The 21604-nt window shown below is 34.2% G+C and overlaps 8 protein-coding genes across 8 annotated transcripts; 3 read left to right on the top strand and 5 right to left on the bottom strand.

The window, feature by feature from the left end:
- Positions 1-1398: 1398 nt before the first annotated feature.
- BX664DRAFT_372937 (large subunit of biosynthetic type acetolactate synthase) lies at positions 1399-3464 on the top strand (the record flags this gene model as incomplete). Its single annotated transcript, XM_051548681.1, has 2 exons — positions 1399-1532; positions 1637-3464. 2 exons carry the CDS (start codon positions 1399-1401, stop codon positions 3462-3464), a joined length of 1962 nt encoding a protein of 653 aa, XP_051399678.1.
- A 1582-nt stretch (positions 3465-5046) lies between these two features.
- BX664DRAFT_296209 (translation elongation factor EF-1 alpha) lies at positions 5047-6881 on the bottom strand. The gene is made up of 4 exons (XM_051542191.1): positions 6782-6881; positions 6654-6709; positions 6278-6595; positions 5047-6193 (listed from the first exon to the last, which is right to left on the bottom strand). The coding sequence occupies exons 2-4, from the start codon at positions 6705-6707 to the stop codon at positions 5189-5191; spliced, it is 1377 nt and encodes a 458-aa protein (XP_051399677.1). The 5' UTR covers positions 6708-6709; positions 6782-6881; the 3' UTR covers positions 5047-5188.
- Positions 6882-6945: 64 nt separating this feature from the next.
- BX664DRAFT_296206 (uncharacterized protein) lies at positions 6946-8009 on the bottom strand (the record flags this gene model as incomplete). Its single annotated transcript, XM_051542190.1, has 3 exons — positions 7923-8009; positions 7636-7818; positions 6946-7541 (listed from the first exon to the last, which is right to left on the bottom strand). Exons 2-3 carry the CDS (start codon positions 7805-7807, stop codon positions 6946-6948), a joined length of 768 nt encoding a protein of 255 aa, XP_051399676.1. The 5' UTR covers positions 7808-7818; positions 7923-8009.
- A 277-nt stretch (positions 8010-8286) lies between these two features.
- BX664DRAFT_121948 (adenylate kinase) lies at positions 8287-10680 on the top strand. Its single transcript, XM_051539762.1, has 9 exons — positions 8287-8611; positions 8699-8738; positions 8827-8949; positions 9034-9345; positions 9414-9573; positions 9707-9782; positions 9842-9993; positions 10058-10194; positions 10277-10680. Exons 1-9 carry the CDS (start codon positions 8446-8448, stop codon positions 10365-10367), a joined length of 1257 nt encoding a protein of 418 aa, XP_051399675.1. The 5' UTR covers positions 8287-8445; the 3' UTR covers positions 10368-10680.
- Positions 10681-11823: 1143 nt separating this feature from the next.
- On the bottom strand, positions 11824-14072 carry BX664DRAFT_331502 (major facilitator superfamily domain-containing protein). The gene is made up of 9 exons (XM_051545150.1): positions 13992-14072; positions 13847-13888; positions 13657-13750; positions 13406-13554; positions 13212-13347; positions 12789-13157; positions 12334-12735; positions 12194-12251; positions 11824-12132 (listed from the first exon to the last, which is right to left on the bottom strand). Exons 1-9 carry the CDS (start codon positions 14049-14051, stop codon positions 11949-11951), a joined length of 1494 nt encoding a protein of 497 aa, XP_051399674.1. The 5' UTR covers positions 14052-14072; the 3' UTR covers positions 11824-11948.
- Positions 14073-14348: 276 nt separating this feature from the next.
- Positions 14349-15819, bottom strand: BX664DRAFT_296200 (ubiquitin carboxyl-terminal hydrolase). The gene is made up of 6 exons (XM_051542189.1): positions 15767-15819; positions 15621-15708; positions 15338-15557; positions 15083-15281; positions 14740-15005; positions 14349-14684 (listed from the first exon to the last, which is right to left on the bottom strand). The coding sequence occupies exons 1-6, from the start codon at positions 15807-15809 to the stop codon at positions 14541-14543; spliced, it is 960 nt and encodes a 319-aa protein (XP_051399673.1). The 5' UTR covers positions 15810-15819; the 3' UTR covers positions 14349-14540.
- A 590-nt stretch (positions 15820-16409) lies between these two features.
- Positions 16410-17813, top strand: BX664DRAFT_262280 (P-loop containing nucleoside triphosphate hydrolase protein; the record flags this gene model as incomplete). Its single annotated transcript, XM_051540715.1, has 4 exons — positions 16410-16599; positions 16662-16750; positions 16812-16996; positions 17048-17813. 4 exons carry the CDS (start codon positions 16410-16412, stop codon positions 17811-17813), a joined length of 1230 nt encoding a protein of 409 aa, XP_051399672.1.
- Positions 17814-19616: 1803 nt separating this feature from the next.
- On the bottom strand, positions 19617-21604 carry BX664DRAFT_121787 (velvet factor-domain-containing protein). The gene is made up of 7 exons (XM_051539761.1): positions 21251-21604; positions 21005-21069; positions 20769-20882; positions 20659-20710; positions 20353-20592; positions 20218-20280; positions 19617-20139 (listed from the first exon to the last, which is right to left on the bottom strand). The coding sequence occupies exons 1-7, from the start codon at positions 21313-21315 to the stop codon at positions 19794-19796; spliced, it is 945 nt and encodes a 314-aa protein (XP_051399671.1). The 5' UTR covers positions 21316-21604; the 3' UTR covers positions 19617-19793.

Raw genomic sequence — 21604 nt, 5'->3', positions numbered from 1 at the left:
ATCTCCATGATTCGCCTTTATATGAAATGACTTATCTACCGTATTTCGGATGAAAATCCTGAGTTAATTACTGGTATAGAGAATACTGAATGAATATGGTTATTCGAAATAATTTTTTACTATTTATAAAGTAATTGTACCTTTTGATATCTACAGAAACCTTATGTTTTGAAACCCTTCTTCTTTCTTGGATGGATGATTTTCTGTTTGGTTCCTCAAAACGCGACGGAGTTGAATTCAGATGATTCATTTCATTATCTACTTTTTTTTTCTTTCTTTCTTTGCTTTTTTCCTTTTTCTTTTCTTTCTTTCTTTTTTTTTTCTTTTTTTTTTGTTTTCTCAATTCACTAACCTGTAGGTTTGAATGGGCAAGTGGAATGTATTACCGGCATACTCTGTTTTTACTTCGTTTATAATCCAAGACATTGGTCGACCTTTTTCAAAGGAACATTCCGTTGAAGTAGATAATGAATGGTAAACACGAACAGTAATGAATGGGTGACTAATACTTTTTGGTTGAAAGACTGTTTTATATATGCTTACTTCTTCTTCTTTTTTTTTTTTGTTTTTGTTTCCATGGAGGAATGCCTTTCACGTAGTTGTTGTATATATATGTTTATGCAGGATATAGTAAGATATATTATCAAGTACTAAAGGATAGGCAATGATATTTTGGCTTCTGAAAGGCATCATCCACTGGGCATCGGCAGGAAGATATCATCAGCAAATGAAAATTATCGGAAGGTCAATAATACGTGTGGATAGGATAGTTGTTTACGACAAGCATATCATAGCTAGATAGTAAATGATCATTCTCGTTAGTTTAATTTTTGATTTTATGAAATAAAGTGAACTGAATGGTATCATTCATATCGATTTCGAATGGCATACAACTAGTGTTATTGATTTTATGTTGAAAATCATGATTTTTTTTTGTTTTTATATTCTCTATTATTGTTACACTTCAATGGTCAATAAAACTAAGTGGATACGTTTTAAAGTAACAAATCATGCTGTAGACATTACTTTGTCCAGATGATGATACCGATGATTAGAAATTGTAGTGAACTCTTGTTTATTTTTTTTTCTGTACATTATATCCATAATACTGGAACTACTGGAATGAATAGCCAATCTCTTTTCCCAATATCATATGTCCTTCGCTAGACAAATAATATTCTATGGATGAAAAGGGACGAGTCATATGTTATATTTTCTTTTTGTCTATCACAGTAGAAAACATACCTTTCGATTTGCACAGAAATCATATCCATAACTCCGTTTCCATTTCTGGCTGTGGCCAAATCAGGAAGTCATAAAAAAAAAGAAATCGCTTTTTCTTTTTTTTCATTTTTCTTTCTCCAATTTTTTTTTTTTTTTTTTATAAAAGTTAGATTCATGATTAATCAAATAACTCTACGATCTTCAGTATCAAGATGTCGTTATGGATCCAGTCTGCTATATCCCATTGCTTTAAGAACAATACACAACCCGTCAAAAGTAAAAAGCGCTACTTCTACGATTATTTCAAAGTAATAGAACAAAAATATGACTAGATATATATGTATAGATCTAATAGTAACCTCTTTATTTCTCTTTTTTTTTTTTTTTTTTTTTTTTTTTTTTATATTTATAGTGCTGGTAATCACGCTGCTGATATTCCAAATAAAAAAGGTCAACTTTTCAAGAAATCAACAGAATCTCAAATGGATCATTCTTTTGTGGGCAAATCTGGTGGTGAAATCTTTCATGAAATGATGTCAAAACATGAAGTAAAACATATCTTTGGTTTTCCTGGAGGTCCTATTCTTCCTGTTTTTGATGCAATCCACGAATCCAATTATCTTGATTTTATTCTTCCACGTCATGAACAAGGTGCTGGACATATGGCTGAAGGTTATGCTAGAGCTACTGGTAAACCTGGTGTGGTTTTAGTGACATCTGGTCCTGGTGCAACTAATGTTGTTACTGCAATGGCAGATGCTTTAGCTGATGGTGTTCCTATTATTGTATTTACTGGTCAAGTTCCTACTGCTTCAATTGGTACTGATTCTTTCCAAGAAATTGATATTATTAGTATCTCTCAAATATGTACAAAATGGAATGTGATGGTCAAAGATATTGCTGAATTACCTCGTCGAATCAATGAAGCTTTTACTATTGCCACTAGTGGTCGACCTGGACCTGTATTGGTGGATTTACCCAAGGATGTGACAGCTGGTGTGTTACGTCGTCCTATTCCTATAAATTCAATGATACCTACTCGTCCTACCCCTATTGCTACATTCTCTGATGATGGTTTATTCACACGTACAGCAGGACTCATCAATCAAGCGAAACGTCCTGTCATCTATGCTGGTCATGGTATTATGGGTCATCCAGATGGTCACAAAGTTCTTACTCGACTCGCAAATCAAGGCAATATCCCTGTTACAACTACTCTTTGTGGTCTTGGTGTATTTGACGAAGAAGATCCAAAATCTCTTCATATGCTTGGTATGCATGGATCGTGCTATGCTAATCTCGCTATGCAACATGCCGATGTGATCATTGCTCTTGGTGCTCGCTTTGATGATCGTGTCACTGGAAATGTCAAGGCGTTTGCTCCTGAAGCTATCAAGGCCAGCAAAGAAGGTCGTGGTGGTATTCTTCATTTTGAAATCTTGCCAAAGAATATGAACAAGGTGGTGGAAGCAACAGAATTAATCAAAGGTGATGTGACTGAAAATATTCAACGGATGTTACCTCATATTGCGTCAACCGAACGTAAGGATTGGTTCAACACTATCAACAACTGGAAAGAAAAGTATCCCTTCTATTATGAACCTGCCATTGGTGATGAAGTACTTAAACCTCAACAAATCATTGAAGAACTCAATCTACAGACAAAGGATATCAAGGATAAGGTGATTGTGACAACAGGTGTGGGACAACATCAAATGTGGGCAGCTCAACTTTATCAATGTCGACATCCTCGTACGTTTATTTCATCTGGTGGTTTTGGAACAATGGGATATGGATTACCTAGCGCTATTGGAGCCAAGGTGGCAAAACCTGATCATATTGTGGTGGATATTGATGGTGATGCTTCTTTTTCAATGACGGCAATGGAATTAGCAACAGCTGCAGAATTCAATATTGGTGTTAAGGTGTTACTTCTCAACAATTCATCCCAAGGTATGGTCAAACAATGGCAGGAATTATTCTATGAAAACCGATACATTGGTTGTTTGATGAAGAATCCTGATTTTGTCAAATTAGCCGAATCTATGAATGTCAAAGCCATCCGTGTTACCAAGGCATCTGAAATCCCAGAAAAAATGAAGGAATTTTTGGAACATGATGGTCCCGTGTTGATGGATGCTGTGGTTTGCAAGGATGAACATCTATTCCCTGTTGTACATGCTGGCAAGGTATTGGATGATTTTGTTGTGCATCCCAAACTTACAAAGAAGCTAGGTTAGGTACTTTTTATATTTTTTGATCGATCCAGCTTTTTAGTTTTGTGCGTTTATTTTCTAGTTAGTTAGTACAATTCACCTTTTTTTTTTTTTTTTTTTTTTTTTTTTTTTTACCGTCTTTCCCTCATTTTCTCCATATCTCCCTATCATATACATATTTATAAAATTTATTCAATCCTATTTTAAATTAAAAATAATAATAAAAAAATTGTATGATATATATGCCTTCGTTATCATATTATTTGTATTCATCGAGGTTCCTTTTATCATTTATTTGCAGTGGTCATGCCTTACGCGTCATCTCAATAATTCGTCTTTGTAGGAATATTTTCTTTTTTTTTTTTTTCTGGATGATCAGCATGGATAGGATAGTCGTAGACAACAAACGCATTGTAAATAGTAAATGATCATCCTCATTAGTCATCTTCAGTATCCATCATCGTCGATCGATCGATTGTCAATCAATTATCGGCAATCACCAATGACTTTCCATTACCAAACTGTTTTCATACTGACCAACAATGTGAATCTATCGTGCAAAAAAAAAAAAAAATTAAATCATCTTTCACATTGAATAAATAAATAAATAAATAAAAAAGAAGAGCTTGTAATTCTGAAAAGATCACAACAAGACCACCACTTATCCCTTGATACATCCATCATTGTGTAGCATGATGCATTTCTTCCAGTCGACTTAGCGCATTGAATAACCATATGTTTTATTTCTATAAAATATCAACAATTCAAAAGTACACTATTCAAAACTATACTACTAATATCCACTCCCAACCTTTGTTACTACTAGAGCATATCCTTCCAAGAAGAGAAAACAGATTTTCCTACATCATCCTATTCTGTTCAAAAAAAAAAAAGTATCATCCTCTCCATCAAATAAGCATCCTATATTCTATTCAACGACATATATTCTTGTCCAGAACCAATTTACTATAAAAAAAAAATGATTAGTTTACTCCAAATATTTCATCATTCATTGTCATGACTCCTTTCAATACGTGTATACAATTATTTGATATTTTTCTTGCTTACACCAACAGCACTAAAGAGACCAGTATAACAAATGTTGAAAAGAACCACCTTGTCGTATGACCTTCCAGGTCAACCCTACTATATCCATGTCAAGCTAGAAAAAAAAAAAAAAAAGACAATGAGAGAGTGCCAGAACTTTATCCACACAAGAGCGGTAGTATCATTCTTTACCTAATCATTGTGTTGCGTTTTTCCCAGGTGTTATTTTCTTTGTCGCTGTAGGGTTGAAGGTGTGAATCCTATACAAAAGAGATGTGAACAGATATATAATCTATTTTACCGTATAGACAAAGGGAAAGAATGAAGGAACTTCAAATGAGTTATATCAAAGTTTGTATTCAAAAGTAAGACCATCATACCTATTCAATGGAAACTATCCAGGAAAAAAAAAAAAAAAAAAAAAAAAAAAACATCAAGGGAAAAAAAAAGAATGGAGGGACAAGAAAAAAAAAAAAGATAAATTGACAGCAATTGAAAAAATAATTAATATGCACTCTACACTTCATCAAAAAAAAAAAAGAAGAAAAACTATTTTTTTGATATTATTTTTTGTTTTTTATTTTCAACAAAAAAAAAGGACTAACACTAGTGAATTTTTTTTTTCAAATAATCAAACTATACTAATTCAATTTGATATGTATGTATGGATACTATGTAGATGTGTAGTGATGGGTAATAACTTATTTCTTACCAGCCTTGGTAGCAGCCTTGGTAACCTTACCAGCCTTGTCAACCTTTTCAACGGCCTTGATGACACCGACAGCGACGGTTTGACGCATATCACGGACAGCGAAACGACCAAGAGGAGGATAATCAGTGTAAGCTTCAACACACATGGGCTTGGAAGGAATCATCTTGACGATAGCAGAGTCACCAGACTTGACGAACTTGGGAGCATCTTCGAGCTTCTTACCGGAACGACGATCAATCTTTTCCAACAATTCAGCGAACTTACAAGCAATGTGAGCAGTGTGACAATCCAAGACAGGAGCGTAACCAGCACCGATTTGACCAGGATGGTTAAGGACAATGACTTGAGCAGTGAAAGAGGCAGATTCCTTGGCAGGATCGTTCTTGGAGTCGGAACAGACGTTACCACGACGGATATCCTTGACAGAGACGTTCTTGACGTTGAAACCAACGTTGTCACCGGGAAGACCTTCAGTCAATTGTTCGTGATGCATTTCAACAGACTTGACTTCAGTGGTCACGTTAGCAGGAGCGAAGGTGACGACCATACCAGCCTTGATGATACCAGTTTCGACACGACCAACGGGGACAGTACCAATACCACCAATCTTGTACACATCTTGAAGAGGAAGACGGAGAGGCTTGTCGGAAGGACGAGTAGGGGGATCAATGGCATCAATAGCATCCAAAAGAGTCTTACCAGACTTTTCACCAGCCTTGGTTTCCTTCTTCCATCCCTTGTACCAGGGCATGTTGGTAGATTCATCCAACATGTTGTCACCGTGCCAGCCAGAAATGGGGACGAAGGGGACAGACTTGGGGTTGAAACCGATCTTCTTGATGAAACCAGAAACTTCCTTGATGATTTCGTTGAAACGAGCTTCAGACCACTTGGTAGAATCCATCTTGTTAATAGCAACAATCAATTGACGGACACCGAGAGTGAAAGCCAACAAAGCGTGTTCACGGGTTTGACCATCCTTGGAGATACCAGCCTATCAATAAATAAATAAATAATTAGCATCATTTTTCGTCATCATCCATAAAATACGTCATTCTTTTTTTTTTTTTTTACTTACTTCGAATTCACCAGTACCAGCAGCAATGATAAGAATACCACAATCAGCTTGAGAAGTACCAGTAATCATGTTCTTGATGAAATCACGATGGCCAGGAGCGTCAATGACAGTAACGTGGTACTTGGGAGTTTCGAACTTCCAGAGAGCAATATCAATGGTGATACCACGTTCACGTTCAGCCTTAAGCTTGTCCAAAACCCAGGCGTACTTGAAGGAACCCTTACCGAGTTCAGCAGCTTCCTTTTCGAACTTTTCAATGGTACGCTTGTCAATACCACCACACTTGTAGATCAAGTGACCAGTAGTAGTAGATTTACCCTATATAATTAACATTCAAGTTAGCAAGAAGACTTAGTATAAATAATTAAATACTTACGGAATCGACGTGACCGATAACAACGACGTTGACGTGAGTCTTTTCTTTACCCATGACTATAATAGAAAAAAAGATAATACATTAATAAGAATGGATGGATGGATGGATGGATGTTTATGGGTACATACCTGTTAATAAAAAATGTAAAAAGGAAAGAACAAATATAAGTTGGCCGTATCCAAAAGATTTAAATAACGGATCGAAAAAGAAAAAATTTTTGAGTTCCCGAGTCAACAATTTTTATTGGTCAAAAAAAAAAAAAAGAAAAAGTCAAAAAAAAAAAAAAACTAAGCTATACAGAGATCATTTTTTTGAAGTGAGATGATCCACCTCTACCACCTCTACCACTACTACTACGACTAATAAAACTATTCTTAAACACTTGAGGTCGTGATTTAAATCCACCAGATCTTGCTTTGTGAGATTGAGTTTTGATGATAGCACATGGAGTACGAGCACCAGGATATCCAGGCCATCCACCAGGAGTACGAGTATCACGCATATTGGGTTTTGGTATGATCCGTCCTTCTTTGACTGCCTTTTCATAATCTCGTCGTTTTTTACTTTTTCGCTTTCTTTTTGTTGAAGTAGTGGTATCTGATTTCATGTCGTTATTATTGATGTGGATAACCCGCTTTGGTAATCGAAGAGCAGGATACGCCCAAGTGGATTGTTGCATAATGTCATCATAACTGATACTGGCTTGAGTGATCCGGGTTACAAAATCAGGATCAGTTTCATCCTGTTCTATTTGTTGTTGATTTGCGATTTGTTGTGATAATGCGTTGGCTTCGTCGTCACCCTTTTCCTTGATAGACACTTTGGCTACCGATCCAGTTGAAAACAATCTAAACGCAAATTCCTCCTCTTCTTCTTCTTCCATTGTTTCTAAATGATTTAGAAATGAAATGAGTGAGATAGAGATATAATTATTGTTCTCTTTTTCTTTCTTTCTTTCTTTCTTTTTTTTTGTTTTTTTTACCTTGATTATCCATGTTGGTAGTGTCTTGTTGTTCTTCAACAACCACCATATTCATAAGAGCTTCCATTCGTCTATTGGCTTCTTCATTTGTTGTCATATCGTTCTCTTGATCGTTATCGAATATATCATTTCTATTCGAAACCTTTGTAGTGTTTATATCCGTAGCTGGCATGCTTGTTTCCACTAAAAAAAAAAAAAAATAAATACACATGAACACATGAATGAATTTAGACGATCTTAGACATACTTCCATTACAGACCTCTCTCTCTTTCTTTTTTTTCAATACCTTTTTTCCATAGAATGGAGTTCAAAAAAAAAATCAATCCTGAAAATGAAGTGGAAGAGAAAGAAAATATAAAATAAAAGAAAAAAGAAAATAATAAAGGAAAAAAAAAAAAGGGAGTGTCGGAACCTGATGAGCTGCTGTCAAATCTTTTTTTTTTTTTACCTTTACCACCAATAATTACTGCCTCTAAAAAAAAATAATAATTATTTTTCTATCTTTTATATTATATTTGCATAAGGATGATGGAATAAAAATGGTTTATCTTTATGGAGCTGGAGAAACATGTGACATAGAACATCTTAAATTCTTCCTTTTCATTCATGCCAACTTTACCAACTTTGACCAACCAAATTGTTCCTTGTCCCCGATTACCACCGATAAAGAATATAACAGTAATAACTATAAAATCTTCCCCCCTCTCTTTCTTTTTTTTTTCTATTATTATTTCACTTGATTTATTTAAATACCAATTCTTTTTTTTTTTCCAACGCTTCTTTATCCATTTTCTTCCACTACAGCTTCCATGATTACTCGTCTAACTACCAAGAACTTCATCTCTAACTTTAACAAACGATCTACCATGTTTTTGATCCGCCTTCCTCCTCAACATCCTCATCATCATCATCATCATCATCATTATCATCGACGTTCTCTTACAACAGGGCCTTTACTTAGATCTTCTCAATCAGGTATAATTTCGTGATTCTTATAATGATGCTTCCTATGTTGATCACTTGTTTTATTAACCAATAAAACCAATGTGTATTTGAAAATAGGGGCACTTTTGAATGAAACTGAAGTAGAAACATCTCCCAAGTAACGCAATAAAATAAAATAAAATGATAACAATCCATTGACTAAATCCATCTACTTTTTTATTTTTTTTCTTCTTATTGTAATATAGATTTATTGGTGGATCAAAGGCCAACACCCTATTTCATCAAGCATGGAAAAATATCGAACAGTATTATGGGATGGAAAACATAAGATTACCCCGTGAACTCTTCTTTTTAATGGGTGCACCAGGGTAATGATATTAATAATGATGGATGGATCAATGATGTATACTCATCTTTCTTTTTTTTTTTTTATTTTTATTTTTATAAAATAGAGCTGGAAAAGGTACTCATACTCCATTGATATTAAATGCTCGAGGCATAAAAAATTCCCCAATAGGGATTTCTCAACTTGTACAATCACCTGAATGTCGACAATTTATGGATCAAGGACTTTTATTATCTGATAGTTATGTTATTGAATTGATGCTTCATGCTATCATACAATCTCCACATCCTGAATCTGGTGTCCTTATAGATGGTTTCCCACGAACGGAAATTCAAGCAGAAGTATTACACTTGTTATATGAAAAGTGGACTCAGCTACGATCACAGTTTGCAAATACTACTGTTCATCATCATTTTCCGTAAGTTCTTTTGATCTCTATTATAAAGGATGACACTCATGAAACCACTTATACATTCCAATCATTAGACGGCCAAGTTTTAGAATCTGTGTATTGTATGTAGATAAAGAAACATCAGTCCAAAGACAATTAGAAAGAGGTCAAAAAATTAGAAAGCATAATCAACATGTCAAATCCATTGGTCAAGGTGAACTTTTGGAGGAACGAGTAACTGATTTCGACGAAAGAGTAATAATCATCATGTACCCAAAAAAAAAATATACTAACTTGCATCCTTTTTCTACTTTTTATCATTCATCATACCATCATCATCCATTCATGCATCGACCCATCATCATCATCATCATTTAAAAAAAAAAAGCTGATACGCGCGAGATATGATACCTTTGAATCCAATTATGGCTCACTACTACAATTAGCCGATTCATTTCCATTTCGTAAGACCTTTTTTTTTTTTTTTTTTTTTACATTACTGATTACTTTCATTTCATACTAGACCTAATTGATGCATCAGGTACGGAGAAACAAGTGATCCAAGCCATTTTGAAAGAATTCGATGATCAATCGTCATTTGAATTGGAGTCAGAAATCCATAATGCTTTGACTCGTCTCCCTGATCCTAAAAAGATCGGGCTTCAGCAGCGCCAGGTAATAAAAAAAAAGACTAATCTAAAAATAACTTTTTTTTTTTTTTTTTTTAACTACGATTCAGGATCTAGTTGGACGACTTGAATACTATTATGAAACTCAACCTGCTACTTTACAAAAGGCGATACAGTACATTGAACTTCATGTTCTACCTCATATACTTCAGCACAGTCATCCCGGTCAATTGTCCATTCCATTCATGTATAGAAAGAAAAAGATAATCAAAAACTAAATAAAAAAAATAATCATTGACCAACATCCTTTTTTTTTTATTGACAGGAAGATGGATGATCAACGATTGTTTTATCCTAAAAAGGTTTTCGCGTAACAATAAAATGCCAACGCGTGTTGATTTAACTATAGGCCATATTTAAGTTCTTTTTTTTTTTCTTGATTTTACTGATGATCCTTTTTAGACAAATGATTCATTTCTTTATTTGATTTTCCCTAGTCAATTCAGATTTATACTTCATAGTAGTTCTAGAACTATAGAATCATGATACTAAAACTATATTTAGCTTTTACCTCTTTTTCTTTTTTAAAATAAAACACGGAAACTTGAAATCTAGCCAATGATGATCATACATCGGGGTTTTTCATGCAAAAAATTTGGTAGTTGGTCGGAAATATAAAGAGAGAGACGAGGCCAAAAAAACTTCACCCTTTTTTTTCTTTTCTTTTCTTTTTTGTTTTTTTTTTTCTCTTCATAATCATCATGGCCCCAGCGAAATCAAAGAAAAACAAGAATAAAAAGAAGAAGAATACCAACGTTACCACTGGTAATACGACTACGCCTTCAACAGTACCTGCACCTGAACAACAACAACCTTCACCTGAAACCATTCCTGCTGTGAAAGAAGCTATTGATGCTGTAGTGAAATCTCACAAGGTGGACATACATGCTATTGTCAAAAACAATGTCAAGTTAATGGAGACTAGTACAGTGCCGACAAAGGAAACAGAAACTAAAGTGGATAAAGTACCAGTAGTAGCAGCAGCAGCAACAACAGCGGCCACGGCAACAACAGCAACAGCAGCAGCAGCAACCGTCAAAAAAGAAGGATCAACAACTACAACAAAATCAGCAGGAGCAGCAACAACTAAAAAAGAAGTACCAAAAACAACAACATCAGCAAAATCAGCACCAACAACTATTGGCTCTTTACCAACAGCAAGTTCTTCCTCAAGCATCGATTTATCCGCAGCTATAGCTTCCGTGGTAGCCTCTCACAATCTGGACGCATACCATATCAGTAAGAACGCTACAAAAAGTGTGAAGAAAGAGAAACCAGCAGCACCAGCTGTAGCAGGAGCGCCACCGACGACATCAGCCCCAGCCCCAGCTCCAGCCCCAGCTCCAGCGGCTCCAAGTACTCTACCAAAGGATGGACAAAAACTGACAACAACAGCACCAACGGAAATCACTGCACCTCCTCCTGCTCTTGCCACTGATTCATCTTTACCATCCTCTATTTCACCTCAACAACCTCCTCCTCCTCCTCTTGGTGAGCAACGACAATCCTCCAGATTCAAGGACAAGAAATTGAAAAAGAAATGTATCATTCTTTGAAAAAAAAAGTCTCCTATCGTATATATTCACTTTGGTTTATCTTTTTCTCTTCCTTCTTCTTCCGTGTTTATAGATGTATCCTTTAGTATATTTCCTTTTTGTTTGTTAATTCATCATTAGTTCCTCTTTTTAGTTTATCACTTTTTTTTTTTTGTAAATCTCTATTTTTTTCAATAATAAAAAAAAATAATTTCCCGATTTTTTTTTTTTTTTTTTTTTTTGGTGATATAGATCCATCGTATAGACAAGTGTCATCATCATCCATATAAAGAAAGATTTGTTGTTTATTAAACATGTCTATATACGACTTTTTCTATTTGTGGGGATATATACTACAAAAAAAAGGAATAATATAAAAAAAAAAAACTAGACTAAACGTGTTGACCTACACAGTATCATCACTTTGTTGATCATCAATAAGATCCACGACCTCTTGACCTTGTGCAGTTTCGTATTTGGATGCATCCAGACGCTGACTTGTATAAAATGTGATCCAGGCAATGATAGATAAAGAGAACCAAGGAATGTAAGTTCGGATTTCGAAGGGGATCCATGTAGCTGCAACTGATCTATAATAAAAAAAAAAAGTTTTAATCATCCAAACCTTTTTTTTTTCTTTACTTTACTTACTGTGACCATACGATACCACATGTAGCAGGTCCCATAGCTCTCATTAAAGAAGCACAACCTATAATAATAATAATAATAATAAAAAAAAAGAGTATGTGTTATTTGTAAATCTCATGTCTTTTTTTTTTTTTTATACTTACATTGTGTGAAGCCATTGATAGTTCCTAAACTTCTCAAAGGAGCACAGTTATTGACCAACAAGGTAGAAGTAGTAAAGGCGGTGGTTTGACACATGGTTTTGAGAATCACTACAGTGAAAAGACCTATCCAAACCCAATATTTTGTACCTACATGTCCTTGCCAATCAGGTACGTTGTATAAATGTCGAACCAGACTATGAGCAAAGTAAACAAAGATCAAGCTGAAGAGAGTAAATCGATATAATCGTACAAAACCAAATCGACGTACCAAGCTAGGTAAGATAAACAGTTGAGTTACCATGGTAGTACAGCCAGCTACTGCTAATGCCGTTCCAATTTCATTGGCCGTAAACCCTAGTCCACCAAAAGATCTTTGACTTGCTGTCCAAATAGGAAACAATTCTATCAAAAGGAAGATCAATATATGGTTTTTTTTTCATATGATAATGTTTTACCTTCACAATATACCACTTGGAAAGCAAGAATGGCAAAGGAAATAGAAATGGCCCAAACAGTAGGTGTGAGAGCTTCTTTCAGCGTGGGAGGATCTGATTCCTTTATTCCTTTGTGTTGATCAACTGCTAGATACCGATCCGACCCTGTATCTTCCAATAAAGGTTGTTGTTCGCCTTGTTTCTTTTTTTGTAGATGCACTCCACCCAACGTTTCTTCCAAAAAGAAAAATCCAACCACAAGACCAACACTACAGATAGAAGCCGATAAAAAACAAGGTAAAAAGTAAGGATATTCCACCAAAAAATCAGTCAAAGCGCCACGATGATCAAAAATACCAGGATACAATTCAACAGGGTGGGACAAAAAGCCTAATATATAAATAATAAGAAAAGTGAAACTAATAGACTATGTCATTTCATTACCTCCTAATATTGGACCAATGATGGAGCCAAGACCATACATCAGAGGTAATAAAGAGAAAGCTCGAGTTTTTTGATCGGGAGGAGATGTGATTGTGAGTTCACCCATCATTGATTTCAATACACCGACATTTCCATTCTAAATGGGAATTATTAGTATGTATTTTGTACATTATATTCATTTTTTTTTTTTTTACCAATAATCCACAAACACTTCGAGAAAGAAGAGCCCATATATAGGATTTAGATAATCCAAACAATGTAATACTAACAATAGTACCAACCATCCCACACAAAATCACAGGTCGTCGACCAATCTTATCTGATAAGATACCCCAATGAATACCTACAAGATCAAGAAAAAAAAAAAGAATATCCAAGTGAATCAACTTGAATCTATCCATCCTATCCTTTTTTTTTTTTTTTTTTTTTTTTTGTATGTAGTTACCAGTCAAAAGTTGAGACAAGGCAAAAGAGGCAGTAATAAACCCAATATAGTAACCGATATCTTCTTCTTTGGCAATCTTAAAGTCACGGACCATCTAAATATGATAAAAAAAAAAAGGAGTTACTTGACTGATCACAATGAGAATTATTCTAGTCTCATTGGCTTTTCTTTTTAAAACACTCCTACATACTGAAACAATAAATGGGAAGATGACAGTAAAACAGATCGGTTCCTATTTCAATGAAAAGACAAAAAGGGATAAAAAAAAGGAATCAATATGGAAGTATTTGCATAGTATGCCATTTATTTTTCAGTTTTTCTTTTAGTTCGCTTACGGCAAATCGACAAGCACATAGAATGAATAATTGTCTATAAGGAAGGGTATGTTTCTCCATGATGCTATCAAAAAAAAAAAAGTTGAAAGAAAGAAAAAAAAGGAAAGAAAAGGAGAAAAAAAGGAAAAAAAGAAAAGTGAAGATATCCAACTGCGGACTAGACCGGGTTAATTTTTTCCCTTCAAAATTAGTGCCGCTATTCGCATCATCTGTACCTTTAATGATGGTATCATTTGTTATTCATTTTTCTTGATCATCATGGATCATCATCAGATATAAATAGTTACCATTCATTTTAATGAACAAAAACAATGTGCATTAGATCTTACATGATCCGTCCTATTATGTGGATTTATTATGAACTCATAAAACCCGGAATTTCGGATGAAAACAAGGTTTTATCTTTATTTTAATTTCGTACACAACTATATGTGGTTGATCAAATAAACAAAAAAAAAAAAAGTACTACCAGTGAATATACAAAAGAGGGAATGAATAACAAAAAAAAAAAAAAGATATAAACTAATAATATTCATAAGAATAGTCAAATCATTTCTTTTTATCGTTTGCTCTGTTGATAGCCTTTTGTTTCGCAGATGCCACTAAAGGATCCAGTTCTTTTCGTTCTGCCAGAATACGTAAAAGATTATACACCATCGGAATGAAGTTATGTTTGCGTAAAGTATTTTCTCTCTAAAAATATAAATTTAGTTCTATTTGAAATCATTCATTTTTTTCATCTACTTACATGCCACCTTGTTCGTTTTTCACGTTCCATATGCAGTTTATGTTCCAAAACATTCCTTTCACCATTCAATCGTGTTCGTTCTGTTGCATCTTCAGGTAATGATAATAATAAACCATCCACTTCTTCTATTTGTTCTTCATATATTTCTATTCGATCCCGGGTCAAAGCCATAAGACTAAAGTGAAGTTCTGCTGCACTATAACGAGCCATACGATCTTGAATAGCTTCATTTGCCTTGGATGTCCAATTTTCTTCATCACATGCACCTATTCCAAAAAAAAAAAAAATCATTTTCATCAATTCAGTCAAATTTGTCCATATTAATTCCTTTTTTTTTTGTTACCAAGATTAACAGGTCCTTGACTTAATCCATCCAATTCATACAAAGCACCATGAATAGGCATATATGCAATGAAATGATAGACATCTTCATCCTTGCCAGCATTGGGATCTTGCATTTCATTAACAAAAGGATCAGATCTAGCAAAACTATTATGAACCGATCGAATCAAGTCACTATTCGATATAGCCAATCCTTTCATCTAAACATAAAGGGGAGGGTGAGACAATGTTATGGTTTTCATTTTCTAAAACTTACATCGGGACCAAAATCAGCCGTGAATTCTTTAAAGTTTGTCAGTTCTTCCCCAAGATCAATATCATCGCGATTCAACAAGATGGAAAGAATAGCTTGAGTAGCACATGCATTGTTGATTACTTGGTTGGCGAAAAAGATATGGTCAGTAGGTTCAGTATCGTTGGTGGGTTGAGGTTGTCCATTTTGCCACTTGAATAAAAAGATCAATCCATACACAGGTCTATTTTTTTTTTAAAAAAAAAAAAGTTAATTAAATATTTGAAGAAATATAACTATTACTTACTTTAATTCTGCAACATCGTCAAGACTCCATATTTCATCGACTTGAACACCACTAACACCCATACCTGAGATCAATTCCGTGAACACACCTATTTATATATATAATATATAAAAATATGTTCTATTATATATCAATATGGTCATTACCAGGATCACTTTCAATAAGACACCAGTTGCCAGCGTCTGCCATGATATTTTTGTTGTTAAAAGAAAGAAAAAAAAAAATACGGCCAATGCAGTCAGGCCAAAAAAAAAAAAAAGGCACCCTGAGTTCCAAAAAAAAAAGTGTGACCGGAGTGGGGAATACGCCAAAAAAAAAAAACTACTGCAAAAAAAAAAACTCTTTGGTACCTTTTTCATATCTCTTTATATAAAAAAAAAAACTATGGCCAGAACAGCACGAAAATCCAAACGAACCGATGGTGATGTGACAAGAGACAATATTATTGACAGCAAGCGATCAAGACGAAAAGTCACGTATAATGACAGTGATAGCGATCACGAGAAAAAGAAACATCGACAAAACCGAACATATGAACCTTCTTCTAGTGACGATGATTCTGAAGAAGACGAACAACCCAAACGACGACAGAAAACACAAAATTTACTTGCTTCTTTACCAGCACGTCGACGGACTCCTATCAAACAATTAACAAGCAAGACTATTAGTAAACGAAAATTGGCAGCTGCTTCAACAAGATCTGTACGAAGGTACCGTTTTTTTTTTCTTTTTTTTTTTTTTTTTTTTTGGACTAAAGTTTTCTTTTTTTTTTTTAATAGAGTCAATTCTATGCTTTCTGATATCTCTCCTCTTCGAAAAGTCAATCATGATGCTAGTCCTTTATCTTCTTATGAACTTGCTAGAGAACGTCTTCATGTTTCTGCTATACCAGATTCTTTACCATGTCGTGAAGATGAATTTGAAGAAATCTCTGGTTATTTAGAAAGTGCTTTACAGGAAGGCACTGGTACTTGTATATGTAAGTGATCCATCAAAATATTTCTATTGAAACTGATTATTTTTTTTTTTTTTTGGGATTAGATATCTCTGGTGTTCCTGGTACTGGAAAAACAGCCACTGTTTTGGAAGTTATTCGTGGTTTACAATATAGATCTGAACAAGAGGATGAAGTAATAATAAAGAAAAAAAAAAAAGAAGTTCAAAAAGATTGACTAGAGATTTCATTTGTAGGATATTCCGGCGTTCGATTTTGTTGAGATCAATGGAATGAAATTGACAGATGCCAATCATGCTTATAGTTTATTATGGGATTCGTTGAATCATGACAGCAATAATAAGAAAAAAGTGACGCCAGCACATGCATTAGAATTATTAGAAACTCGATTTAGTGATGAACAAGAAAATGGAAAGACAACGTAAGTAGATATATATATTATGTATAAAAGCTCAATCCATTTTTTTTTTAGAGTGGTACTTATGGATGAATTGGATTTATTGGTGACGAAGAAACAAACAGTGATGTATAACTTTTTTGAATGGCCTAATCGACCGCATTCCAAGTTGATAGTAGTAGCGATTGCCAATACGATGGATTTACCGGAACGAATGCTTAGCAATAAGATCTCTAGTCGAATGGGATTGAAGCGGATCAACTTTCAAGCATATAGTCATCAACAACTTCATGAAATTGTATCTTCTCGATTGAAAGGGATTGAAGCGTTTGAACAAGATGCGGTTGAATTTGCAGCAAGAAAAGTGAGTGCGGTCAGTGGAGATGCTCGACGAGCTCTGGATATTTGTCGTCGTGCAGTAGAAATTGTCGAACAACAATCAACAAAAAAGACGGTGACGATTGGTATAGTGAATCAAGCGATCAAGGAAATGTTCTCATCACCTTCCGTATCATTTATTCAATCGTTATCTCTTCATCAAAAGTTATTCTTGGTTTCGGTCATGCAAAGGGTACGACAAATTGGTCTGGCGGAAATCGAATTCGGCGATGTGGCACAACATCATTTACATACCTGTCAATGGAATCATTTGGAACCTCCTACAACAAGTGATTTGATGCGGATCTGCGAATCATTAGGACAAGCTCGCGCTTTGGTGGTGGAAGGAGGTCGCTTGGATCTAGGTATGCGGATTACTTTGAATTTATCAGACGAAGATGTTCTTATGGCATGCAAGGCGGACAGGATTGTTGGTAGATTGCTAGTGAATTTCAATAAATAAAAATGATTTGCTCCTTTTTTTATACACGTCATTGTTGTTATATTACTTTTTTTTTTTGGCCGATCATTAAATAAAAAAAAAAATTATTTTTTAGATTTTACAATCATGTGTTAATTCATGTGTGTTTATGATATAGATAGTGTGGCTATCTTCAAGCTCCTTTCTTTTTCTTGTTTTTTTCGTGAGTGTAATTCTTTACAACTATAGAAGTTTCCTATTACCTTCCATTTTCAGAAATGACAGGCTTAAGTGAGCGCCAAAAACAGGTTAACCAAAAAAAAATATGAAAAGAAACGCCTAGGCCAAGTTGAGTGGTTTCCCGATCAACCGGGTACATTGATTGACACTAAACCCTTCCTTTTTTTTTTTTGCCCAAAGGAATGGATTATTTTTTTTTATGGTGCAGGAAAAGAAGAAAAACTTTTCTCCCGTTTTTTCTTTATCGAAAAGCATTTGCGGGAGATCGACATGAATGGAATATTTTTAATCATTTTGACATCGGCATGAAGAAAAAAAGAAAGGGGTGGAATGGTTCCCAATCCACGGGTTCAAAGAGATCTGCATTACCCTTTTCTCTTTATTATTTTTTTTTTCTCTATCAACCTGTTTTATTTTATTTTTTTGTTTGTTTGTTATGTGTTAACATGCTTTTGTATTAAACAATTCAAACTAATATAACTTCAAAAGGGGAGAAGACTTGTTTCTAGTTTTGATCTTCAAACATTTTGTGCCACCTTTACATTGTTCTTCTCCTTTCCGGTTCCTCGGGTTCGGATCCAACTGATAAGCAATAATAAGGGGGAGGTGATCTCGGTCGGATTGCCAAACTTGTTTTAAAACAATTATTCCAATGAAACTGCATATTAACAACAACCAAAAAAAAAGGTAAATATATATATTTTTATTTCAAATAACAACTAAACATCATCATCAGCATATAAGGGTAAATAAAAAAAAAAAATAGAAAGAGAAAGAAGAATGAGAAGATATGTATATAAAATAGAAGGAGAATGATATTAATTGTACAAAGGAGGTAGATGGGAGAGGGGTGTTGAGAACATCAAACTATGCCAACGCATCAAAACAGAAGCATGTAGGTTTTTTTTTTCTTCTTGAAACAAAGTAAATAATAAGAATAAAATGAACTATACTAAAAAAAGAAGATAGAGTATACCAAACTAAGGTCGTTTGATGAATGGATCGCCCTGTTTTATTCGCAATTGCTGCATAGCTTCTTCAGTGAAATGCTGTTGTTGATATGTAGGTGATGACCTTGTAGATGATTGTTGGAAGCCAAATGATGTATGAGGCGTAACCTGTTGCTGCATTGGATGCTGCTGCTGTGATTGATGTATTGATGGTTGTAATAAAGATGATGGTGCATAAGATGTATATGATGATGGTGGATGCGGTAGCGATGAATGATATTGTCGAATTGGATGTTGTAATGAGTCACCATAAGTTTCCGCTGAATATCTTCTACCTATAATGTGTGAAACAAGAGCAAAACAAAATCAATCACTACCCAGTTTCTTTCTTTTTTTTTTTTTTAATTACTTTGATCTGCCATAGGAGCGTTCATATAATAGTGTTGTTGATCTACTGATGTAATGGCGGTATGTTGCATTGGCCAAATTCGTTGTTGTTGTTGTTGTGGTTGTTGCTGTTGCTGTTGCTGTTGTTGATGATGTTGTTGCTGCTGGTGATGTTGTTGTTGTCGTTGTTGTTGTTGCTGTTGCTGCTGCTGGTGATGATGATGTTGTTGTTGTTGATGACGATGGTGATGATGATGTTGTTGTTGTTGCTGCTGATGATGATGATGAACATGTTGTTGTTGTTGTTGTTGTTGTTGTTGAGGTCTGGAACCAGCCCAGTGCAATCCCACATCATTTGGATCAAAATATGTTGGAGGTCGCTCACTAAAAGTAGTTTTTTTTAAAAAAAGATTTATCAACTAGTCATATTCTCTAATCTCTATTTTTACCTGTATGGAGATTGCAATGAATATATTGTTTGTGAGGATGGAGGTGGCGGTATACGTAATGAATTGACAATGGTTGAGGAAGGTAATGAAGATGACGACGAAGAGGTATTCACATTGTGAGAAATGACATTGGTAGAGGTAGGTACAACTGAATCAGTTTGTTGTTGTTGTTGTCGAGGTCGTTTGTCAAGGAAGCGTGATTGTAAATGAGGTGAATCATCATCAGATTCAATTCGTTTCCCAGATTTACGGCGTTGTCGAAGTTCCTTGCGAATACGTATTTTCAAACCTTGATCAGCAAATGATCTTGATAAAGAGGTAGATTCTTCCATACCAGGGAATCTACAATAACGACAAAAATAAACGTTAAATTGACTAGTGAAACAAAGTTTGTTTTTTTTTTTTTAAAAAAAAACTTACTTTTTGGCGGAATAAACGATGAATTGATCGGATAAGATTGATTTACAATGGAAGACTTCTTTGCTATAAAAAGTAAAAGAAAAGAATACATTAATAGAGTTTTTTTTTTTCTTTTTTTTTTTTTTGTTAAAATACCCAATAATTTCAAATAAACTAAGTTTCAAACGATATTTGCCTTCCATACGAACGGATAAATCAGGAAAGACAAAAAAGCCAGCATCAGTATTATCAGTATCCTTGAGATGATAAAGAGATGAAACCACGGAACCAGTAGTACTTCGAGTTTTTCCATCACGTAATAAATGAACTTCTTCTTCCAAATCAGCTGCCATTAATGAAGCATACATAAAATAATAGGGATTTTGAAGATAAGAACTAAAAAAGAAATAAATAAAACAGTAAGTATCCAAGGAGATGATGATATATATATTCGTAACTTACTTTGCTTCCAGAGGAGATAATGTTGGATCAATGACGCGAAGTTGTACAATGGCTAAAATGAAAATGAAATGAATATATATATATATTTTGAAAATAACAAAAAAACTTACGAGGAGGATCAATAGGTCGACGGTCAGCTAAAGAATAAAAATATATATATATATATAAATTAGCCATTAATATAACTAAAAGGGCTGCAAATAAGAATTGATTCGACCCACGGACTTGTTCATATTAACAAATATGTACATAAATGAATAGTAAACAACCGTATAATATCTTCTTATTTGACACTCTTTCTCCTTAAGTTTTCTCTCTTTTTTTTTCCCTTTTTTTTTTTTGTTACCTTTTTCTCCAACACCACACATACGAGATTGTTTTGGTTGTTGCCTAAGAGATAGTCGAAATTCACTATATTGTAAAACGCAACACCCAAAAAAGTAGTGTGAGTAAAAATGAATAAGTAACAGTGTGTGTGAAAAGAAGCAGGAGAGTCACAAATATAAAGGTAACATTAAACATATATGTATAATATATGTAATATATGTTAACGTGTCAATCTCTTTTTTTCTTCTTCTTTTCTTTAACTTACATTTCGTCCCTGTTTTCACGTCGTTGTTTCACTGAAGCAAAGTGGTAAGAGACAGTGTCATCCATCGGAGCATTGAGAGTTTAGAAATCAAAAAAAGCAATAGAAGAAGAGTATCGAATTAATATTGATAGTAAATAGTGACAGTAGTGACTAAAGTCAAGGATATATATAAAAAAGGAGGAGGAGAAAGAATCTAGCTTGTAAATATGGAATATACTAAATGAAAACCAAATAAACTAGCTGAAATAAAATATATATAAAAAGAAAAGAAGAAGAAAAAGAAAAATATATAAAAGAAAGAAGAAAGAAAGAAAGAAAAAAGGAAGAAAAGATGAGAAAGAAAAAAAACAAAAA

This window comes from Halteromyces radiatus, assembly GCF_025201355.1.
Source record: "Halteromyces radiatus strain CBS 162.75 chromosome Unknown BX664scaffold_4, whole genome shotgun sequence".
Lineage (NCBI taxonomy): Eukaryota > Fungi > Mucoromycota > Mucoromycetes > Mucorales > Cunninghamellaceae > Halteromyces > Halteromyces radiatus.
Note: the sequence above shows the minus strand (reverse complement) of the source record. Positions and strands in the feature narration are given on the sequence as shown.

Bases quoted from the DNA above. Each gene is read 5' to 3' on its own strand.
- BX664DRAFT_331502 (XM_051545150.1), bottom strand. From the start codon at position 14,051: ATGGAGAAACATACCCTTCCTTATAGACAATTATTCATTCTATGTGCT. The intron at 13,889-13,991 runs GTAAGCGAACTA...TCATTGAAATAG, and splicing joins TATGTGCTTGTCGATTTGCC to GAACCGATCTGTTTTACTGT. The intron at 13,158-13,211 runs GTAATGAAATGA...TTTATATATTAG, and splicing joins CATTGGTCCAATATTAGGAG to GCTTTTTGTCCCACCCTGTT.
- BX664DRAFT_296200 (XM_051542189.1), bottom strand. From the start codon at position 15,809: ATGGCAGACGCTGGCAACTGGTGTCTTATTGAAAGTGATCCTG. The intron at 15,709-15,766 runs GTAATGACCATA...ATATATAAATAG, and splicing joins TCTTATTGAAAGTGATCCTG to GTGTGTTCACGGAATTGATC. The intron at 15,282-15,337 runs GTAAGTTTTAGA...CTTTATGTTTAG, and splicing joins CGGCTGATTTTGGTCCCGAT to ATGAAAGGATTGGCTATATC.
- BX664DRAFT_121948 (XM_051539762.1), top strand. From the start codon at position 8,446: ATGATTACTCGTCTAACTACCAAGAACTTCATCTCTAACTTTAACAAA. The intron at 8,739-8,826 runs GTAACGCAATAA...ATTGTAATATAG, and splicing joins GAAGTAGAAACATCTCCCAA to ATTTATTGGTGGATCAAAGG. The intron at 9,783-9,841 runs GTAAGACCTTTT...ATTTCATACTAG, and splicing joins AGCCGATTCATTTCCATTTC to ACCTAATTGATGCATCAGGT.
- BX664DRAFT_121787 (XM_051539761.1), bottom strand. From the start codon at position 21,315: ATGGATGACACTGTCTCTTACCACTTTGCTTCAGTGAAACAACGACGT. The intron at 20,711-20,768 runs GTAAGTTTTTTT...TTTTCATTTTAG, and splicing joins TCGACCTATTGATCCTCCTC to CCATTGTACAACTTCGCGTC. The intron at 20,140-20,217 runs GTAAGTTTTTTT...TCGTTATTGTAG, and splicing joins ATCGTTTATTCCGCCAAAAA to ATTCCCTGGTATGGAAGAAT.
- BX664DRAFT_296209 (XM_051542191.1), bottom strand. From the start codon at position 6,707: ATGGGTAAAGAAAAGACTCACGTCAACGTCGTTGTTATCGGTCACGTC. The intron at 6,596-6,653 runs GTAAGTATTTAA...TTAATTATATAG, and splicing joins TTATCGGTCACGTCGATTCC to GGTAAATCTACTACTACTGG. The intron at 6,194-6,277 runs GTAAGTAAAAAA...ATTTATTGATAG, and splicing joins CTGGTACTGGTGAATTCGAA to GCTGGTATCTCCAAGGATGG.